Source organism: Megascapheus bottae, chromosome X, assembly GCF_031878675.1.
Source record: "Megascapheus bottae isolate mThoBot1 chromosome X, mThoBot2.hap1, whole genome shotgun sequence".
Lineage (NCBI taxonomy): Eukaryota > Metazoa > Chordata > Mammalia > Rodentia > Geomyidae > Megascapheus > Megascapheus bottae.
The window spans coordinates 75,593,643-75,612,638 of NC_143547.1; the positions used below are offsets into that span (position 1 = coordinate 75,593,643).

The 18,996-nt window shown below is 37.7% G+C and overlaps 1 protein-coding gene across 1 annotated transcript in view; it reads right to left on the minus strand.

Annotated features, from left to right (window-relative positions):
* Positions 1-2,796: 2,796 nt before the first annotated feature.
* The window catches only part of Lhfpl1 (LHFPL tetraspan subfamily member 1), a 43,276-nt gene continuing 27,076 nt past the window's right edge, over positions 2,797-18,996 (minus strand). The window contains exon 3 of the mRNA XM_090326366.1: positions 2,797-2,978. Coding sequence (XP_090182492.1) covers positions 2,797-2,978 — 182 coding nt within the window. The remainder of the gene's footprint in view (positions 2,979-18,996) is intronic.

Genomic DNA, 18,996 nt, shown 5'->3' on the forward strand with positions numbered 1-18,996 from the left:
GAGCTTCATGCTTGCTAGATAAGTACTCTACCACTTGAGTTATGCTTCTAGACTTTTTTACTCCAGGTGTGTGTGTGTGTGTGTGTGTGTGTGTGTGTGTGTGTGTGTGTGTGTGTGTGTTTCTGTACTAGTCCTGGGGCTTGAACTCAGGGCCTGGATGCTGTCCCTGAGCTTTTGTTCTTAAAGCTAGTGCTTTACCATTTGAGCTACAGCTCCACTTCCTGCCTTTTCTGAGTAGTTTATTATAGCTAAGAGTCTCATGTACTTTCCTGCTCAAGGCTGGCTTCACACTGTGATCCTCAGAGCTCAGTCTCTTTAGTAGCTAGGATTGTAGGCCTGAGCCACCAGCAGACCAGCAGGAGGTTACTCTGGTTGTTTTAAGATAAAGTCTGACATTTTGCTGAGGTTAGGTTGGACTAGTATCTTTCTATTTGTGCTTCCCACCGTAGTTTGGATGATAGCAATGCCAGATATTTCTGATGAGATTCTCCTAGTCTCAATTTTCCTTATGATTGGGATGATAGCCTCCAGTGGTTAGCTTTGTACAGGGTGAGATGGAGTCTCAGAAGATTTTGCCCCTGAGAGTTTCATCTTTGCTAACTCCACAGTGGCTAGGATTATACTCCAGAACTACTGTGGCCAACTGAATTGCACCATCATTCAAATTTATATCCCTAGTCCCATAGTCACTACTGAATTCAAGATTTGATCATATTGTATCTAGATTATGAAAACATTTCTAATATCTCCAAGTTTTTTTCCATTCTTGTTACTGTAGCCAAATAGATCTTTGGAAAATACAAATATATCTTCCATGTCACTTAAAAAATTATCATGCTGGTTCAGGAATGTGGCCTACTGTCTACCAGTGCTTGCCTGACATGCATGAAACCCTGGGTTTGATTCCTTGGTACCACATACACAGAAAAAGCCAGAAGTGGGACTGTGGCTCAAGTGGTAGAGCGCTAGTCTTGAGAAAGCCCAAGGACAGTGCCCAGGCCCTAGGTTCAAGCCCTAGGATTGGCAAGAGAAATCCCTTACCCTTCAATTGCCTTTTTTAGGATAAAATTCAGATTCCTTATTTGATAGTAGATGGTTCCACAGAATTTGGCTCCTGCTTGCCTTTTAAGTTGTACGTTTTGTCACTTCCCTTTTGAAATTTGTCATATGCTGCCCCCATAACTTATTTCTGTTTATCTAATGCTGTTGAACTCTTGTCTATTCATCTATCAGACCCAGGCTAAGTATCAGCTTTTCTAGACATCTTTCTATGTCTCCCTTATCTTCAAACTAGTTTCATGGCTTCTCTATAATGATTTATCTTCCATAAGTCCTTCCCTAGCACTATACACACTGACAAATATCTATTGAAATATCCTACTTTTTGGGTTAGAAACTGCACCCTCATCCTTTTAGCCCCAATATTTAGCTCAGAATATACTAGATAATAGGATACTCAAGATATTTCCTAAACAAATGACCAAATAAATGAATGAAACATAAATTGGATACTGAATTCACTTACATACATAAAGTCAATTTCTCTCCTACTAGGTAGGACCAAACCATGTTGAAATGATTAACAATAGAAACAGATGGCGTGGTCTTTGAAATCACAAGCCCTCCTCACTCCTTAAAGCTGTGGTGATGGAACAATAGAACTGGCCTGAATTAATTGGGGAGGGGGAGGGGTGAAATTAATTTCCCCCCAGGAGACACCAAGTTCTTCTACATCACCAGTCATTCTTAAGCACAGATGGGATGGAGGCCAGACTAAAAATACTTCAGCTGTAGGTGACATCCGGACTGTGTTCTTTTATGTGTAACTCACCCCAGATGGAAGAGAAATCATTTGATAAGCAGTTATAGAAACAGGCAGAGTAACTTGTATCACACTAGGGGTGATAGAGGAGCAAAATACCACTCAGGACTTCTTGTCAATTATAATGAACTCTGATAGAAAATTTCAGTAAGAATCCAGAAGAAATATCCTTGCAATTATTGCTATAAATTCTCATTTATTGGATGCCTGATAAATAGTCTTTTCTTAGAATATTTGATGGAGCCCAGTTTTGCATCTACAGAGGATCAGGGGATACTTACTTGACACTATATAGAGATACCAATCACCCAGAGAGAAGAGAATAAAGTCATATGAATATTCTAAGTCATAATACGGAAGGGGCCCCAGACTGTATACGAGCATTTTTCATTAATGGTTTCATCACTGGATGCCATCCTTCTACAAAGTTTTCCCATAACTACAAAGGAAGAAAAGCAAAAGGTATGTATAGTTCTGAAAAAGTCACAAAACTTCCATCAGTCATAAAAATTCCAGATATGTTTAGGGATGATAATAAACACAAATAGGACCCTATAAAAGTGGTAGGGACAACCCTATCTATCTCTTTGTCCTTCTCTATACAATAGTGCTTACCTTGTAAGTTTCAAACCAGGTAGGAAAAATGAGCTGTAGAACTCTGAAGAGCTACTTAGTTGTGTACATTTCAAGTAAGGGTCTTCTCTTTATTTTGCCTAATGCAGCACATTGAGACTTGGGTGTCAGTGGACACCCTTGCTGAGTAAACAAGAGAATCATTCCAGTTGAGTTTTAAATAGCCACTAACCCACTTGTTTATGGGAAGGTGGAAATAAATGCAGATGTTTTAAAAGCATGCAAACTCTAGACTATAATACTGGTAGATGGTTGCCAACTGACTTAAGCTTTGTACCTCTTTCAGAGATCCTTTCATTCCCCTCTCCCCCCTCCCTTGCTAATCAATCTCCTTTCAAAGATCAAGGTTTGAGACGGTGATCAAGCTCCATGGCATAGGAATTGGTGTTTCTCATGATGCTCTCCACCAATACAACAGGCTTTGGGTTTCTCCCAGCAAAGCATGAAAGCCAGGTGCAGATCAACATGGCTGCTGCAGCTCCACCTCCAGCACAGTAATAGGCCCAACCAAGTTGACAGGTGCCTGTGGAAACAAGGACAGAGACATGAGGGTAGGTTCGTCTTTTGTAAACTGCTGTCTTTGTCAGCAGTTTATAGGAATGATTCCTGAAAGTACCATCTTTATACATTCTCTTGGGGATATCTTGGTTGGCCTAAGAACAGGGAATAGTAGATGGAACTGAATTTTGTATTTTCTTTCTTTCTTTCTTTCTTTCTTTCTTTCTTTCTTTCTTTCTTTCTTTCTTTCTTCATTCGCTGACTGTTGATCTCTGCTTCAGCAAAAGCTTATAAGGTTGTATTTTGCTGTCAGAATAGTAACTGAGGGTGGTGTGGGTGGTGATGGTGTGACAATGGTAATTACAATGATGATAAAAACTTGATCAAGTGTCAAACATATGCTGAGCTCTTTATACATACACCTCATTGAACCTCATTGATCCTCCCAGAAACTACATGAAATAGGTACTTTTATTGTTCCTATCTGATGAAAAATGAGGCAAGCATGACACAGGTTAACCTAATTTTTTAATTACATCTTTAGAAAATGATAATCAGGATATAAATCTGTGCATGATGACTTCAGTCTTTTAACTACTGCAAAGGAACTGCTTTCAAAGGCCATGCCCTGCATCATGAGGCAGTATGGCAGGCAAAATCAAATCCCTTCCCTCTTACTTTATCTGTTCTGATCCAGCCTTTCAATATGCAGGAGGGAAATATGCATTTGAGTAAAAATGAAGCTTCTAAGGGGAAACTTTCACTTCGAGGAGTAATGGCAAACATCATGTGCATGAATCTATTTACCCCACTACTTGCCATTTTATTAGAAATAGATTACTTTATTTGGAGAATTTATCAATTTTAGCCATCTTTTGGAAGATGTTAATGCCAAAAGAAACAAGAAGAGCTACTATTTCATGAGGTATTGGAGTAACTAATTGCAAAAGTAAAATGCTTTACCAAACAAGACTCCAGAAGTTACAGTAGGCGCCTAATTACACAAAATTGTAGAGTAATACTAAGAAGAGTAGGAAATAACCTTGACCTACCTCACAGTCTTGCAGAAAGCTAGTCTTGTTTATTATAAGTTGAGGATGCCAAGACTGGTATTTCTGAAATTTTATTTTGAAGCTAAATATAATCAATGAACTAATTATTTCTGTTCATATGGTTCCCTGTGACTTTCCTTTTCTTCCTTTTAATTGGCTACTTGATGTATCATACGAAGAATCTAAAGAGGCCCAAGTTAGGTTGTTTTGCTGTTTTATTTAAGTTAGCCTAATTTATCCCAAGTTTTTCACCTTGGAAATAATCTTTCCACTATGAAATCACCCATCATCTTGTCCTGTCTTTTCTGCCCCCAACACTATTTTTTCCCTCTTATTCACCACAGAATACTGTTCTGGACTTGACCCCAACTATATCCCTTTCCTGACTCACTCAAGTATATTCAAGTTGACTCAACCAAATAGTTGTCTGATAAGTCATCTCTATATTTCATATAGAGATGCTATTGAGCAAAGCATTGGAAGGAAGATTTTCATTTTACATATTCTCAGCTTCCAGTTCTCCTATTATTAGCTATGCAGTACAGGTGTATTTGTTGTTAGCTCGATAATTTTTCATGTATATTGTCTGTAATGGCTATGATTTCAATACGTGTGATCTAGCCTACTCACATTTTAAAGCTGTGTACTCTTGCATTTTCAACGTTCAGTATGAAAAACTGTGGTTTAGATTCTTAAATAAAATTTTAAATTCAGCTACTGTAACATTCTATTTATTTCTAAAACATCCTGTGGCCTTTTCCTCTACTTAATATGCTCTCTATATGTACTTGTGTATGCATATATTCACACACACACAGAGTTTTGGATTGATCAATATTCAAACCAAACTTAATCATTAATTGCTCTGTGAGTCTTTCCCTTACCTTCCTAAATCAAATTCCTTTACTGGAACCTCCAGTAATATCATGTACAATTTCCACTGTGCTTATCTATTCCCTTATCCCTTCCTGTGATAAGTATCAGTCTTTTGAGGTAGTTTGTCAATAAGCGTGGGCAGTGATAAATATTTCCTAAACCCCCATATCCTCACTCAAAACCACATGAACCGTAGTCTACAACAGCTGTAGGAGGTTTCATATAATACTTTGGGATTCACTGTGAAAATTCTGGAAGTTGTCAAACCTTCAGCTTCTGTCATCATTGGGTAAAGGTTGTCACTTTGTTTTATCCACTTCACAGATTTGAATGTGAGTCACAGAAATAAACCCTAAAGACTCAGCAGCAGAGAGCTAGAAGTCAGAATCCAAAGCAAATCTCTTTACTCTTAATCTGATGTTCCCCTCCCACACAAAATTTCCTTTTTACAGGACCCTTGATATGTGATCTCTTAAGAAGAGGCTTCTACCATACTGGACTGCTGGAGGAAATGTAAACTAGTACAACAAATCTGGGAAGCAGTTTGGATGCTCCTCAAAAACTAAACATAGACCTTCCCGATGACCCATACTGCTCCTAGGCATCTACCCTGAGCATCATAACTCAGGATATGATAAGGAAACCTGCACTATTATGTTCACCACTGCACTGTTCACAGTAGCCAAGCAATGGAAACAATCCAGATGGCCCACTACAGATGAATGGATACAAAAAATGTGGTACATATATACAATGGAGTTCTACATAGCCAGCAGACAAGATAAAATAATGGCATTTGCTGGGAAGTGGATGCAATTAGAGCAAATCATGTCGGATAAGATAAGCGAAAAGCAAAGGAACAAAAGGCGCATGGTCTCCTTGACATATAAACAATATAAGAGTGACTCAGGTACTCCAGGTTACTGATGTGAACTTGGAGATATAAATATATCTATATACACATATAGGTCTATGATCAGATATATATTCTATAGACATATATTGATATACTACATAGATCAATATGTTTCTGTGACATACAAAGGCTCAGCTTAATTTTAATTATGCTCTTAATCTTATATGCCAATGATTGCATATAGAGATTTTTTTGAATTCTTATTTGTAGAACATGACATTTGAAATATGATGTAAAAACTCAGTTTTTTATTAAAGAATTTATTAACATTGATTTTTACATCATATTTCAAATGACATGTTTAACAAACAAGTGTTCAAGAAGGGAATCTCTGTATACAATCCCTGGCACTTAGTTTTTAGAACATAATCAAAATTAGGTTAAGGGTTTCTATATCATAGATACAAATTAATTTATGAAATAAAACATTATGTCTATAGAGTCATAGGTTTTTATGTCTATGTAGTTATATTTACACTTCCAATGCCAAAAACATAGTTTTAATAAAAACTTTTAATAAAAAAAGAAGAGGCTTCTAAATAAAGTTGTGACAGTCTAGCCTGAGGTTCTTCTCTGGCTGCTTAACCAAAATTGGTGCTCTCTGCACAGTAGGCAGAGCCTCATCCCCACTGAGATGAGTCCACCGCCCAGCAAGTTCCTTCTCCTCAGTGTATTCTCAAGCCAGTCAAGATATAACATGAGAACTGATTCTGTTCACTTTCCTGTAAGGTCATCCCCTTATTTGTGTAGCAAGGATGTTTCTATTAGGTACATGCACTCTAGAATGAGGGAGACTTGTTTCTCTAAATGAAAGGAATCAATGCAGAGCATAGCATTACTCCCAAATCCTAATGGACAAACAAGCTGAGGGAGCAGCTCCTGAGTAAAGAGTTTGTTAAGAAAGGGTCTGAGTAAACCTTACTAAAATTTCACTCATACTTAGCAGGGATCCAGCACCTATGTGCTCCTTGCCCTGGTACCTTCAGTGCATTCTAAATTTCCTCTCACAACTACATCTGTTAGACCACTAAGCAGCATCTAAACTCTAGCATACTACCCAACAGGAAAGTAAAGAAGAAATGCATCTTTTATTCAAACTCCTCTCTACAACCCTGTTTGTTATCTGCTTGAGGAACTAGAGACATGGAAGATAAACCAAGAGCAAATCTTTTAAGAACTCCCTTTCCATTTTGGGAACCCCTATCAATCCACAGAAAATGTCACTGGATGATAGCCTACAAAAGATTCCCTCTGGAAAAATCAACATCAGAAAGAAAAGAGTAGTTACACTTTAGGGAGTCCTATAGACTACCATCAATCTATGTCTGATTCATAGAGGTGCTATTGAAGACCTGAGAGGGTAGTTTAGTAGTTCTCACAGTAAATGCTTGCCTAGCATGTGCAAGGCTCTGAATTCAATCCTGAGTTCTGCCAAATACAAATTATTTTCCTAATACTCTTTTGGCAAACATTTTGTATTCACAATCTTACTTGATTTTCACAACCACCTTAATAATTACATTGAGGAGGGAAGTAAGTGTCTGAAAGTCAAATGTCTCAGACAATTTACAAATTTCAGAGTTGAGATGGGAAGGCTAGGCCTACTTTATTTTTTATTTTTATTTTGTTTGAAGCTGGCCATTCTTTAATTCTTTTTAAAAAATTATTTTATTGTCGGGGTAATGTAAAGAGTGGTTACAATTACATTCATCACGTAGTGGGCACATTACTTCTCACACTTCTCATGCTTTTGTCTCCCTTTCCCTCCCCCAACCCTCTCAATCATCTTGTTTCCCCCCTTCCCTTTCCTATTTCAAATAAACAAATAAATGTATATACAATATACCAAGTAACAGAGTCAGATACAGTAAACACATGAGATTAACCATCATGGGAAAAAATTAAAAAGAAATAACTGCACATAGGACATTAAGAACAACAATCACAAAGATAAACCTCTTATTTCCACATCCTGGAGTTCGTTTTGTTTAGTCTCATATGTACATAGCTTTTGAGGTATGTACTCTCTGCTAGGAGAGTTCTGGATATATACTAATTATTACCAATGAGAGAAACCATTGAGCCTATGTTCCTTAGGGTCTGGCTTACTTCACTTAATATGGCTTTTTCCAAGTCATTCCATTTCCTTATGAATGTGGCGATAGCATTCTTTCTGATGGCAACATAGAATTCCATTGTTTATAAGTACCACATCTTCGTGATTTATTCATCTATTGAAGGGCATCTGGGTTGGTTTCATATCTTAGCTATGGTAAGTAGTGCTGCAATGAACATTGTTGTGTTAGTGGCTTTAGTATGTCCTTGTTTCTGCACATTTAGGTAAATGTCAAGGAGTAGAATATCTTTGCTATGGTAAATAATGGTGCAGTGAACATCGCTGTGCTGGTAGCTTTAGTATGCCCTTGCTTCTGGACATTTGGGTAAATGCTTGGTCATAGGGGAGCTCTATGTTTAGTCTTTTGAGGAATCACCATCCTGCTTTCCAGAGTGGTTGATCAAGTTTATACTCCCATCAAGAGTATAGTAGCCTTCCCTTCTGGTCTAGGCCTAATTTAAAGATCAAAATCTCAAAAGTAAATGCTCCATGATATCCCTTTCAATCATGTCAATAGAACAAAACCAAACACACAAGTTATTAAGGACTATATTTTATGGGAAAGTAGAACACTTTCAAGTAATCATAGCCCTTCTTTCCAGGCTTCTATTTCCTTATTTTAGGTAAAAGGTTTTATTAATGATATTTTTTCTGAATTTTATTTTTTATTTAACAGACACCAAGTATGCAAGGGCGTCTCATTATGACAATTCTAAACATGCTTAAGGTATAATTTAAGTAAATATACTTTCTATTATATTCTCATACCCTTTTCCCTTCCTCTGTTTTCCAAAAGGAAGGGCGGTAGCATTGTGCTAAAGAGCTCAGGGGCAGCACTCAGGCCCAGAGTTCAAGCCCCATCACTGACAAAAAGAAAAGAAAAAATCCCCCACAATATAAGAGGCAGAAGATTAAGCTTAAAGTCATGTACAAGAGATTAGAAGAATTTGAGAACATAATGATATCAATGTGCATGGACATTATTGTGTCTCTAACAAAGCCTAAAACAATTCCTAACAATACAATATAACTTATGTAAAAAATATCAATAATCTCAAGGTAAGGCAACCTTCCTCTAGGCATACACTAGGTATTGACACTTCAAACTCCGTTCAAAATGAACCTTGACAATTGAAGGATTAAACAATCAAAATGGAATGGTTTCTGTTAAGAAAGATCATACAGTCCCTTCTTGACTCAGTCAACAGCCTGGAATTGAGACATCATCAGCTTTGAGCTTTTTGATTTTTCTGATATTGTATTCCTGGAAAGCTGGGGACGGTCATAGAAAAAGATGTCACAGCATACTGAGGAGGAGGTTATAATTTCCCCGGAGCCAGATCATTACAAAAATCACTTGAAGAAGTTTTTAACTCTACTAGACCTAAACCCTCTCATCCCTAAAAGAGGAGGAGGAAAATAAGTAATTGCCTAAAGACAAAGCATTAGGACCAGATGAATTCTTGAAATGCCTTGAAAAAATAGTTTTCTAGTGTACCTGAGGCTGATTTCAGTCTCCAGGGTGTGGAGGGGAAGGGAGGAAAGGGGCAGGTAGAGGAGGAAAGGGAGGGAGAGAAGAGAAAAGAGAAGAGGAGAGTAGAAGGCAGGAGAGGAGAGGAGAAAAAGAGAAGAGGAAAGGAGAAACAGTTGGGCTCACTACTTACTGCATTTACACTGAATGTACCCAGATTTGAAACTTCACCCTACACTAGTTCAATGGCCTGCATCCACAGAAAATACTCCAGTGAGCTACCATAACACCTGCAGTTTTGTTCTACTCCAAGCATAGATATCTGTGAAGCAAAAAAAAATGGGTGGCAAGATGGTTGGGCAGGGTGAGTTCTAACTGAAAATTAGCTTTATGCAAAGCTTCTGGATGAGCTCCCAGATGAGTCAGCTCTTTTTTGTGTTCTTCTGTATCAATTCTAACACCCTAACTGTGAGTCATTCTATTCCAGTGTAGAATTTGCTGTGACAGAATCTCTCATAAAAGTTATTAAATCATCACTCAGCAGTGGGTCTGACATTTAAGTCAAGACATGTTGCTTTTATTCCAAGTTGCAAATCAAATTGGTTTGGAGTCTGACTCTGTTTCCTTTGATTCATCATTGTTATATTATTTTTTCATATATTTTTATTGTAATTAATAGAAGGGTTACATTATATTTGCCAGATAGAAGGTGCATTAATTCACATACATTGATACCCTTTCTCATGTCTTGGTCCCCATTTTCCTCCCATCCCCACCCCTCATGTTGTTTTTTCCCCCTTCCCAATCCAATTTCAAAAACCAAATACAAATATATCCAATATATCAGATAACAAAGTGAGATACTGTAACAATATGAGATAACCAAGGGAGAGCAAAAGAGATGAGAGATAACATAGTACATTAAGGACAACAATCACTCATTATATGGCTTTTGTTTCTATATCCTAGAGGTCCTTTCATTTAGCATCATACTAGGTTTTCCTCTATTGCAAATCTCTGCTAGAAGAGCCCAAGGTTTCTACTGATTATGACAAATCCTGAGGGAAACCATTGAGCCTATGTTCCTTTGAGTCTGGCTTTCTTTTCTTAATATGATTTTTTCTAAGTCTTTACATTTCCTAACAAACGGGGCGATGCCATTCTTTCTGACAGCAGCATAGAATTCCATTGTGCACAAATACCATATCTTGTTGATCCATTCATCAACTGAGGGGCATCTGGGTTGGTTCCATATCTTAGCTATGGTAAATAGTGCTGCAATGAACATCATTGTGCTAGTGAATTTAATATGTTCTTGTTTCTGGACAATTGGGTAAATGCCTAGTAGTGGAATTGCTGGGTCATAGGGGAGCTCTATGTTTAGACTTTTGAGGAACTGCCACACTGCTTTCCATAGTCTTTGAACAAGTTTGCACTTCCAACAACAGTGTAGTAGTGATCCTTCCTGGCCACATCCCCTCCAGCATCTGTTGTTATTAGTTTTCTTGATTCTGGCCATTCTAACTGGAGTGAGGTGGAATCTTAGAGTTGTTTTGATTTGCATTTCTTTTATGGCCAGAGATGTTGAGCATTTCTTCATGTGTCTATAGGCCATTTTTGTTTCTTCTTCAGAGAAGACTCTCTTTAAGTCTTTGGCCCATCTTTTAATGGGATGTTTTTTTCTTTGGAGATTAGTTTTAGAGTGATTCAATTTTTTGAGCTTTTGATATATTTTAGATATGAGGCCTTTGCCCGTTGTATGGTTGGTGAAGATCTTCTCCCACTCTGTAGGCTTCCTAATTAATTTACTAGCTATATCCTTTGCCATACAAAAGCTCTGCAGTTTAATGCAGTCCCACTTATCCAGCCTTTCTCTGATTTGCTGTGATTCTTGGTCCTTATTAAGAAAGTTTCGACCTGTGCCAAGGAGCCCTAGTGTATCTCCTATTCCTTCTTGTAAAGTTTTCAGTGTGTTGGCTTTTACCTCAAGGTCTTTGATCCATTTGGAGTTAATTCTAGTGCAGGATGACCAAGAAGGATCCAACTTTAGTTTTCTGCAGGTGCTTAACCAGTTCTTCCAGCACCATTGTTGAAGAGGCTGTCTTTCTTCCATTCTATGCTTTTGGCTCCCTTGTCAAAGATTAGGTGGCCATAGGTCTGTGGTTTAATATCTGGGTCCTCCGTTCTATTCCATTGGTCTTCAGGCCTGTTCTTGTGCCAGTACCAAGCTGTTTTGATTATTATAGCCCTGTAATAGAGTCTAAAGTTTGGAATTGAAATTCCTCCAGCGATGTTCTTTCTGCTAAGAAGTGTTTTTGCTGTACGGGGTCTTTTATTATTCCATATGAAATTTTGGATTGCCTCTTCTAATTCTTTAAGGAATGACATTGTGATATTGTTGGGTATTGCGTTGAATATGTAGATAGCCCTTGGCAAGATTGTCATTTTTCACAATGTTGATTCTTCCAATCCAGGAGCATGGGAGGTTTATCCATTTCCTCAGTTCTGCTTTAATTTCCTTTTTTCAGGTTTTTAAAATTTTCATCAAAAAGGTTCTTTATGACTCACAAAAAGGAAGAACAGGATTTTATTATTAAACACCTTTGGAGGTTTTGTTTTAAGTTAATAATAGGCATAAATCCTTTTTCCCATCCGAAGTCCCTTCTATATAAAAAATGCTCTGTGGAGCTGAGCATGGTAATACATGCCTGTAATCCCAGCTATTTGAAAGGCAGAGGTAGGAGGACATGGTCCAAGGCCGGCCCTGGGCGAAAAAAAAAAAAAAAAAACAAGGACACTGTCTAAAAAATAAAGCAAAAACAGGAATGGGCATGTGACTTAAGTCATAGGATATTTGCCAAGCAAGCACAAGATCCTGAGTTCAAAACCCAAATTCTACCAAGAAATAAAATCCTTGTATTTCTAAAACCCGGTAGATTGGATATGAAGTCTGAAAACTGACTTTCAGTCAGTGTAGACACATTTTTTAATAATCTGTAGTTTTACGCATTGAAGTAGGAGGCAAGTTATTTGAGTTATTTTTCAATGGCATCAATATCAATAAGATTATATCAGTGTATGTTTTCTGAAGTCCTAGAACACTTGTATTATAGGCATTTTCTCTTCCTGTTGGACTTTTTCTAAAGTCATTTTTTAAAATCACCTGTCTTCTAATAGAGTTCTGAATAACACATTTTTCTGTAGGGTTCTTCTGAGACAGTTCAGTCTACCGGTACCATTGTTAGACTCAGCTCTTCACTGCAAAGCATGGACTCATGTCTTCTAGTAGGGAATCTACAGAACTTAAATTAAAACCAAATCTTGATAGCAGGAGACAGCTTCCTGATCTAAATGTACAATTAGAATGTAGGTTGGCAATTAAAGGGTTAGTTGGTTTTGTTTTTTGGTGTGTGGGGGGTGTCTTCAATCTCTGTGTAAATACCAACAAGCTTATGCATTGTAAGCCAAGTGTGTATTCCTGTGTATGAATTTGTCGCGCTGATTACTGCTTCGAGTGAAGCTGCACCTTTCATTTTATAAGGTCCCCTCCACCCAGATTATTTTTAAAAGAAGAATGCACTTTAACATAGAGCTACATGGGGCAATTCATACAAATCCGTGAAGTGCAGCACCCATCCAGAAATCATACTTCCTGAAAACCATTCAAAAGCAGAGTCCAGACGGGCTGTTGATCTCACTGCCTGTAGGTTGAAGCTCAGATTCTGAACAATTTTGAGACAAGCAGGGCTGCTTCAAAAGAGCAATGTGAATACAGCCAGCTTCGGACAGGTCTGTAAAATGGTGGGTCCCATATTTACCACTAACTAGCAAAACTGACAGAAAACTCATAGAAAAAGTTAAGAATCCTTCCTGCTGATGTGCACTCCTTATAATAGTAGACTTTTGCAAATGGAGTTTTACAGTCTATATTTAAAAAATTGTATGTTTGTAACAAATAAAGTATGCGGAAAAGTGAAAAAAAAGGTCCTTTACATTCTTAGCTAAGATAATTCCTAGGTACTTTATTTTCTTTGAGGCTATTGCAAAAGGAGTTGCTTTCCTGATTGTTGCCTCATTCCTCTCACTGTTGGCATAGAGGAAGGCAGTTGATTTTTGAGGATTAATTTTATACCCTGTTACCCTCCCAAAATTTTGAATCAGCTCAAGGAGCTTGGGAGTGGAGTCTATAGGATTCTTTAAATACAAAATCATGTCATCTGCAAAGAGGGAAAGTTTTACTTCTTCTTTCCCTATTTGGATCCCCTTTATGCTTGCTTCTTGCCTTATTGCTCTGGCTAGGAATTCTAATATTATATTAAAGAGGAGTGGAGAGAGTGGGCATCCTTGTCTTGTTCCTGATTTTAGAGGGAATGGCTTTAGCTTTTCACCATTAAGTATAATACTAGCTGTGGGTTTGTCATACACAGCCTTTATTATACTGAGGAAGGTTCCATGGATTCCTAGTTTCTCCAGAGCTTTTAACATAAAGGGTGTCGGATCTTCTCAAATGCCTTTTCTGCTCTTTCAACTCTTATAATGCATGGATCTACATTTGATGGTTGTTGAGCAATGCTGTGTATCTAGGTGTTCAAATATACTCTAGGTCCAGAGGGACTTAAATACAATAGAGATTTGATTGAGGGGCTTATTGTTTTGGTCATGAATCGGTAATCTGTGTTTGTATTAGATTTGTATGTAAGTGCACAAAAACAAAGAGAGAGTGATATTACCAATCTAAAAGTGCGAACATCTATTGTCAGCCAACTAAAAAGGTCTAGGTTGGTTATATCTGAAAGATTATAATCTTGTTTAGTATTAATTTTGCTCCCATTTTCAAATGGGCAGAACAAGAAACTCAAGAAAAATGTCAAATCAAGAAACAACATCCCCCACCCAACGTAAACAGACAATGGAGCAGTCAGTGGCAAATCTAGAGGAGAGTCTTCCAAGTGCTATGCAAATTCAATACATAAACATCATTAATGAAAAGTGTGAAAACATAAAGAAAGAGATAAGGGAGGAAGCCATAACTAAACAAGAGGAAACCATAAACAAGGTGATATGTGAAAAAGGGGAAGCCATAAAGGAGGCCATAATAAAGGTTTTTCAATGAAAAATGGATGAATTCATAGACTCTACAAACAAAAAGTTGACTGAATTCCAACAAATTTCCAAAGAGAATAAAGCTGCTGAGCTAACCACTCAAATGGAAATCAAGGAGTTAAAGAAATCCATATATTATCTAAAACAAGAGATGCAAGGCATCAAAAATGAGCAATTAGAAGCAAGGGAGATGAAGAATAAAGTAGAAAGCTTTTATAGCAGGTTAAACAATGCAGAAGAGAGAATTTTCTGGGTTGAAGATAATTTAGTTGTTATAGAGAAAGAACAGAAAATGAGTCAATTCAAATCTAGGAAATATGAGAAAATGCTTCAGGAGGTCCAAGATACAATTAAGAAGACTAATTTAAGGATAATTGGTATTGAGGAGGGTCTGGAGAAAGAGGTCAATGCTATTGGAAATATACTTCAGGGAATTATCTCAGAGAACTTCCCAAATATCCAGAAGGGCAGGCCCATCTAGATATAAGAAGCTTTTAGGACCCCAAACAGACCTGACCAGAAAAGGACCTCCCACCGCCCCATTATAGTCTGAACTGGATCAATAGCGACCAAAGAAAGGATCCTAAAAGCAGCCAGGGAGAAGAGACCAATCACCTATAAAGGCAAACCAATCAGAATAAGCCCAGATTTCTCAGCAGAGACCATGCAAGCAAGGAGATTGGAGGGATATATGTCATGCCCTGAAGTCAAATAACTACCAACCAAGAATACTGTAACCAGCTAAGCTCTCATTCATAACTGAGGGAACAATAAAAACATGCCATTCCAGGGAAAAGCTTCAATATTATGTAGCAACCAAAACAACATTAGAGAAAATTCTCACAGATGTTCTACACATAGAAAACCAACACAAATATAATACAGAGAAAGAAATGGCACCTAAAACTCATACCATCTAAATACCACAAGAACTGTCAAGACACAGGCCCTAAGGAAAGCTTTAAAAAATGGCAGGAACTAATAAATATTTCTCAATCCTGATTCTCAATGTCAATTGACTTAACTCTCCAATTAAACGACATAGACTATTTAGTTGGATCAAAAAGCAAGATCCATCGTTCTGCTTTCTTCACGAGACACATCTTACCCCCCCAAAACAAACATTTTTTGAAAGTGAGAGGTTGGAATAAACTTTATCAAGCTAATGGCCCCCATAAACAGGCTGGAGTTGTTATCCTCATATCAGATAAAATAGGCTTCAAACTAAAATTAGTGAGAAAAGACAAAGAAGGCTACTACATACTACTAAAGGGATCTTTCTTCCAGGAGGACATAACCATCCTAAATATTTACATACCGAATCCCGGAGCTCCGAACTTCATCGCGCAAACTTTACTTTCACTGAAACTATACATAGATCAAAACACAGTGATTACTGGTGACTTTAACACACCACTCTCACCTATGGACAGATCAACCAGGCAAAAACTCAACAGAGAAACCTTAGATTTGAACAACTGTATAGACCAACTAGATCTAACAGACATCTGCAGATTATTCCACCCAGCAACAACTCAATATACATTTTTTCAGCAGCACATGGAACATTTTCCAAAATAGAACACATCTTAGGGCATAAAACAAACCTGGGCAGATTCAGATACACTGAAATTATTCCCTGCACTCCCTCAGACCACAAGGGCATCAAATTGGAACTGAATACCCGTCTCCACCAACGAAAAGCCTGTAACTCATGGAGATTGAAGAACACATTGTTGAATCACCAATGGGCCATAGAAGAGATCAGAACAGAAATCCAACAGTTTATGAAATTTAACAAAAAGGAGTACACAAAATACCAGATCCTTTGTGACACGGCAAAGGCAGTGCTTAGAGGAAAATTTATAGCTCTGAGTGCCTACAATAACAAAGTGGAAAAATCGCAAACCAACAATTTAATGTGTCACCTTAAGCTCCTGGAAAAAGAGCAACAAACCAACCCCAAACCAACCCTAATCCCAGTAGAAGGAAGCAAATTATTAAAATCAAAGCAGAATTAAATGAATTGGAGTCCATAAAAACTGTAGAAAGAATCAACAAAACAAGGAGTTGGTTCTTTGAAAAAATTAACAAAATTGACAGACCCTTAGTAAATCTTACCCGAAAAAGAAGGGAGTATATCGAAATAAACAAAATCACAGATGAAAATGGTAATATCACGACAGAAATTACCAAGATCCAGAGCATCATGAGGGAATAGTTCTCAAACCTTTACTCCAACAAATTTGAGAATCTAGAAGAAATAGATGAATTCCTAGCCAATATTAACATACCCACACTGAACCAAGAACTAACCCAACTCAACAGGCCTATTTCAAGCACTGAAATAGAAATGGCAATTAGAGAACTTCCACCTAAGAAAAGCCCAGGGCCAGATGGATTCACAGCTGAATTCTATAAGGTCTTCAAAGCAGAGCTCACACCAATACTCCTCAAGCTCTTCAACGAAATTGAAAATGAAGGCTCTTTACCAAACTCATTCTATGAAGCCAGTATAACCCTCATCCCCAAACCAGAGATTCATCAAAGAAAGAGAACTATAGACCCATTTCTTTGATGAACATCGATGAAAATCTTCTCAACAAAATACTGGCCAACCGTCTACAACAACTCATCAAAAAAATTATACACTGGGATCAAACAGGATTCATCACAGGGAGGCAAAGCTGGTTCAACACACGCAAATCAATTAATATAATTCAACACATCAGCAGGAGCATTGTTACATTATTACAGCACTATTGCTTACAGGAAGATCATCACTGGATGCTACTTGGACTGACCACCTTCAAGAAGGCCTTATCCATGTGCTCTTCAGAGGCATAGTGCCTGTCCAGCTGTCAATGTGTTCTCATAGAGTATGGAGAGAAGTCAGCTCCAAATTACTGTTTGTAGTGCTGCCTAACCTACCACTGATTCAGGTTGCAGATTTAAGAATCAGAACAGAATCTGACAGAGACTCAGCAAGCGAGTTCAGTATGCTAGCTTAGAAGTCAGGAATATTGGAGAAGTAATCCAAAGAAAGGACACTTTCTTAAAGAAGGTAACAATGGTAAAAGGGACAGAATGAGATAAGTCTGCCTTTTCAGTTTCTCACACATTCTTTTTCATAGAATCATCTGAAAGAACTTCTGGCCTCCAAGAGACTGCACAAAAGGAGAAATCAGGGAGACAGCAAGTACATCATGACAGCTAATTCTACCAAACTGACTAGCACTAGATGAGACTTAAGGAAATTTTCTGTATTGCACAGTTTTATTTGACACAATACTTCCAAGGTCTGAAAGTAGAAGAAAACATGTTTGTGGTATGACAGAGGCTGATGGGAACTGGAAAAAAGATAAGCATTATAAATCAGAACTTCACAGTGAAATGAGAAAGGATCGTGCTATCTGGAAAGTGTGAATAGTTCAAGGATATAGAGAGGGGCTACATATCTACACAAGTATGAGATCCAAATTCTAGGAATTCATGCAATCAGAAACTTGGAGCAGTGTTTCTGGTAGAATGCACAGAATAATATGCATATCTATTTGTCAATCTAACATATTCTAATAAACAGAGTTGAAAGACACTGTTCTATAGGCAAAACAAGAGGCAAGGAATAACATCAAGATTGGAGGCAGATCTACGATGAGAATCTGCATATCATCCTCTCCCTTAAGCCCAATGCAAAGTAACAAGACATATTCAGAAAAGTCTATTTGGGAACCATGTATGGTGGCTTTCATAGCCACCCTCACATGAAGTTAGCTATTTATAGTGACCGAGAGCTTTAGAATTCAGTGGAGTAGAATGTAAGAGAAAGTAACAGAGACAGGTCAAAGAACTGAAAGAAGCAAAAATAAAGGTTTATGGGAAAATGGAAAATTGACAAATGAAGAGCATGGTATGTAGGGATTGAGGAGTGGAGATAATTGTAGTACTTGCCAGATTCCTTTCTATGAGTGTATTGTTTTCTTCTCAGCAAATTCAGTTGAAGAACGCCCACTACTCTTCTCTTCACTATGGTACCATCTAAGTTCATGACACTAAGATTAAACCCATCTCCAAAACTTTGGGTGTATAGTAAGGGGTAAGGGAAAGAGAGAGTTACTATTTTGTTGATTTGGCATATTTTTTACTTTAGGGCTTGAATTTTGCTCAGTAAGGGTATTGGGGACTTTAAAGAAGCTAGTGACCCATCTGTTCAGGGATGATTTTAGGTTTTACAGTTTAGAGTCACTAAAGGTAGCAACATAAAATATGTTCAGTACAATCAAGGTAAATGAGCAGAACCTTTCTGTACTAGGTTCTAGCAAACACAGATGAATAATCTTCAAAGATAAAGCGAAGCCAAAGAATTCAAGAGCAATTGTCAAACACCCTACCACCCTCATCACGGTCCCCAGTAAAATGACAGCCAATGCTTTGAGAAGGACTCTAGTCTCACACTACATGCTGTATATGAGTATCATCAGAAACCCAGACTGAAGCCCCAGAACCTAA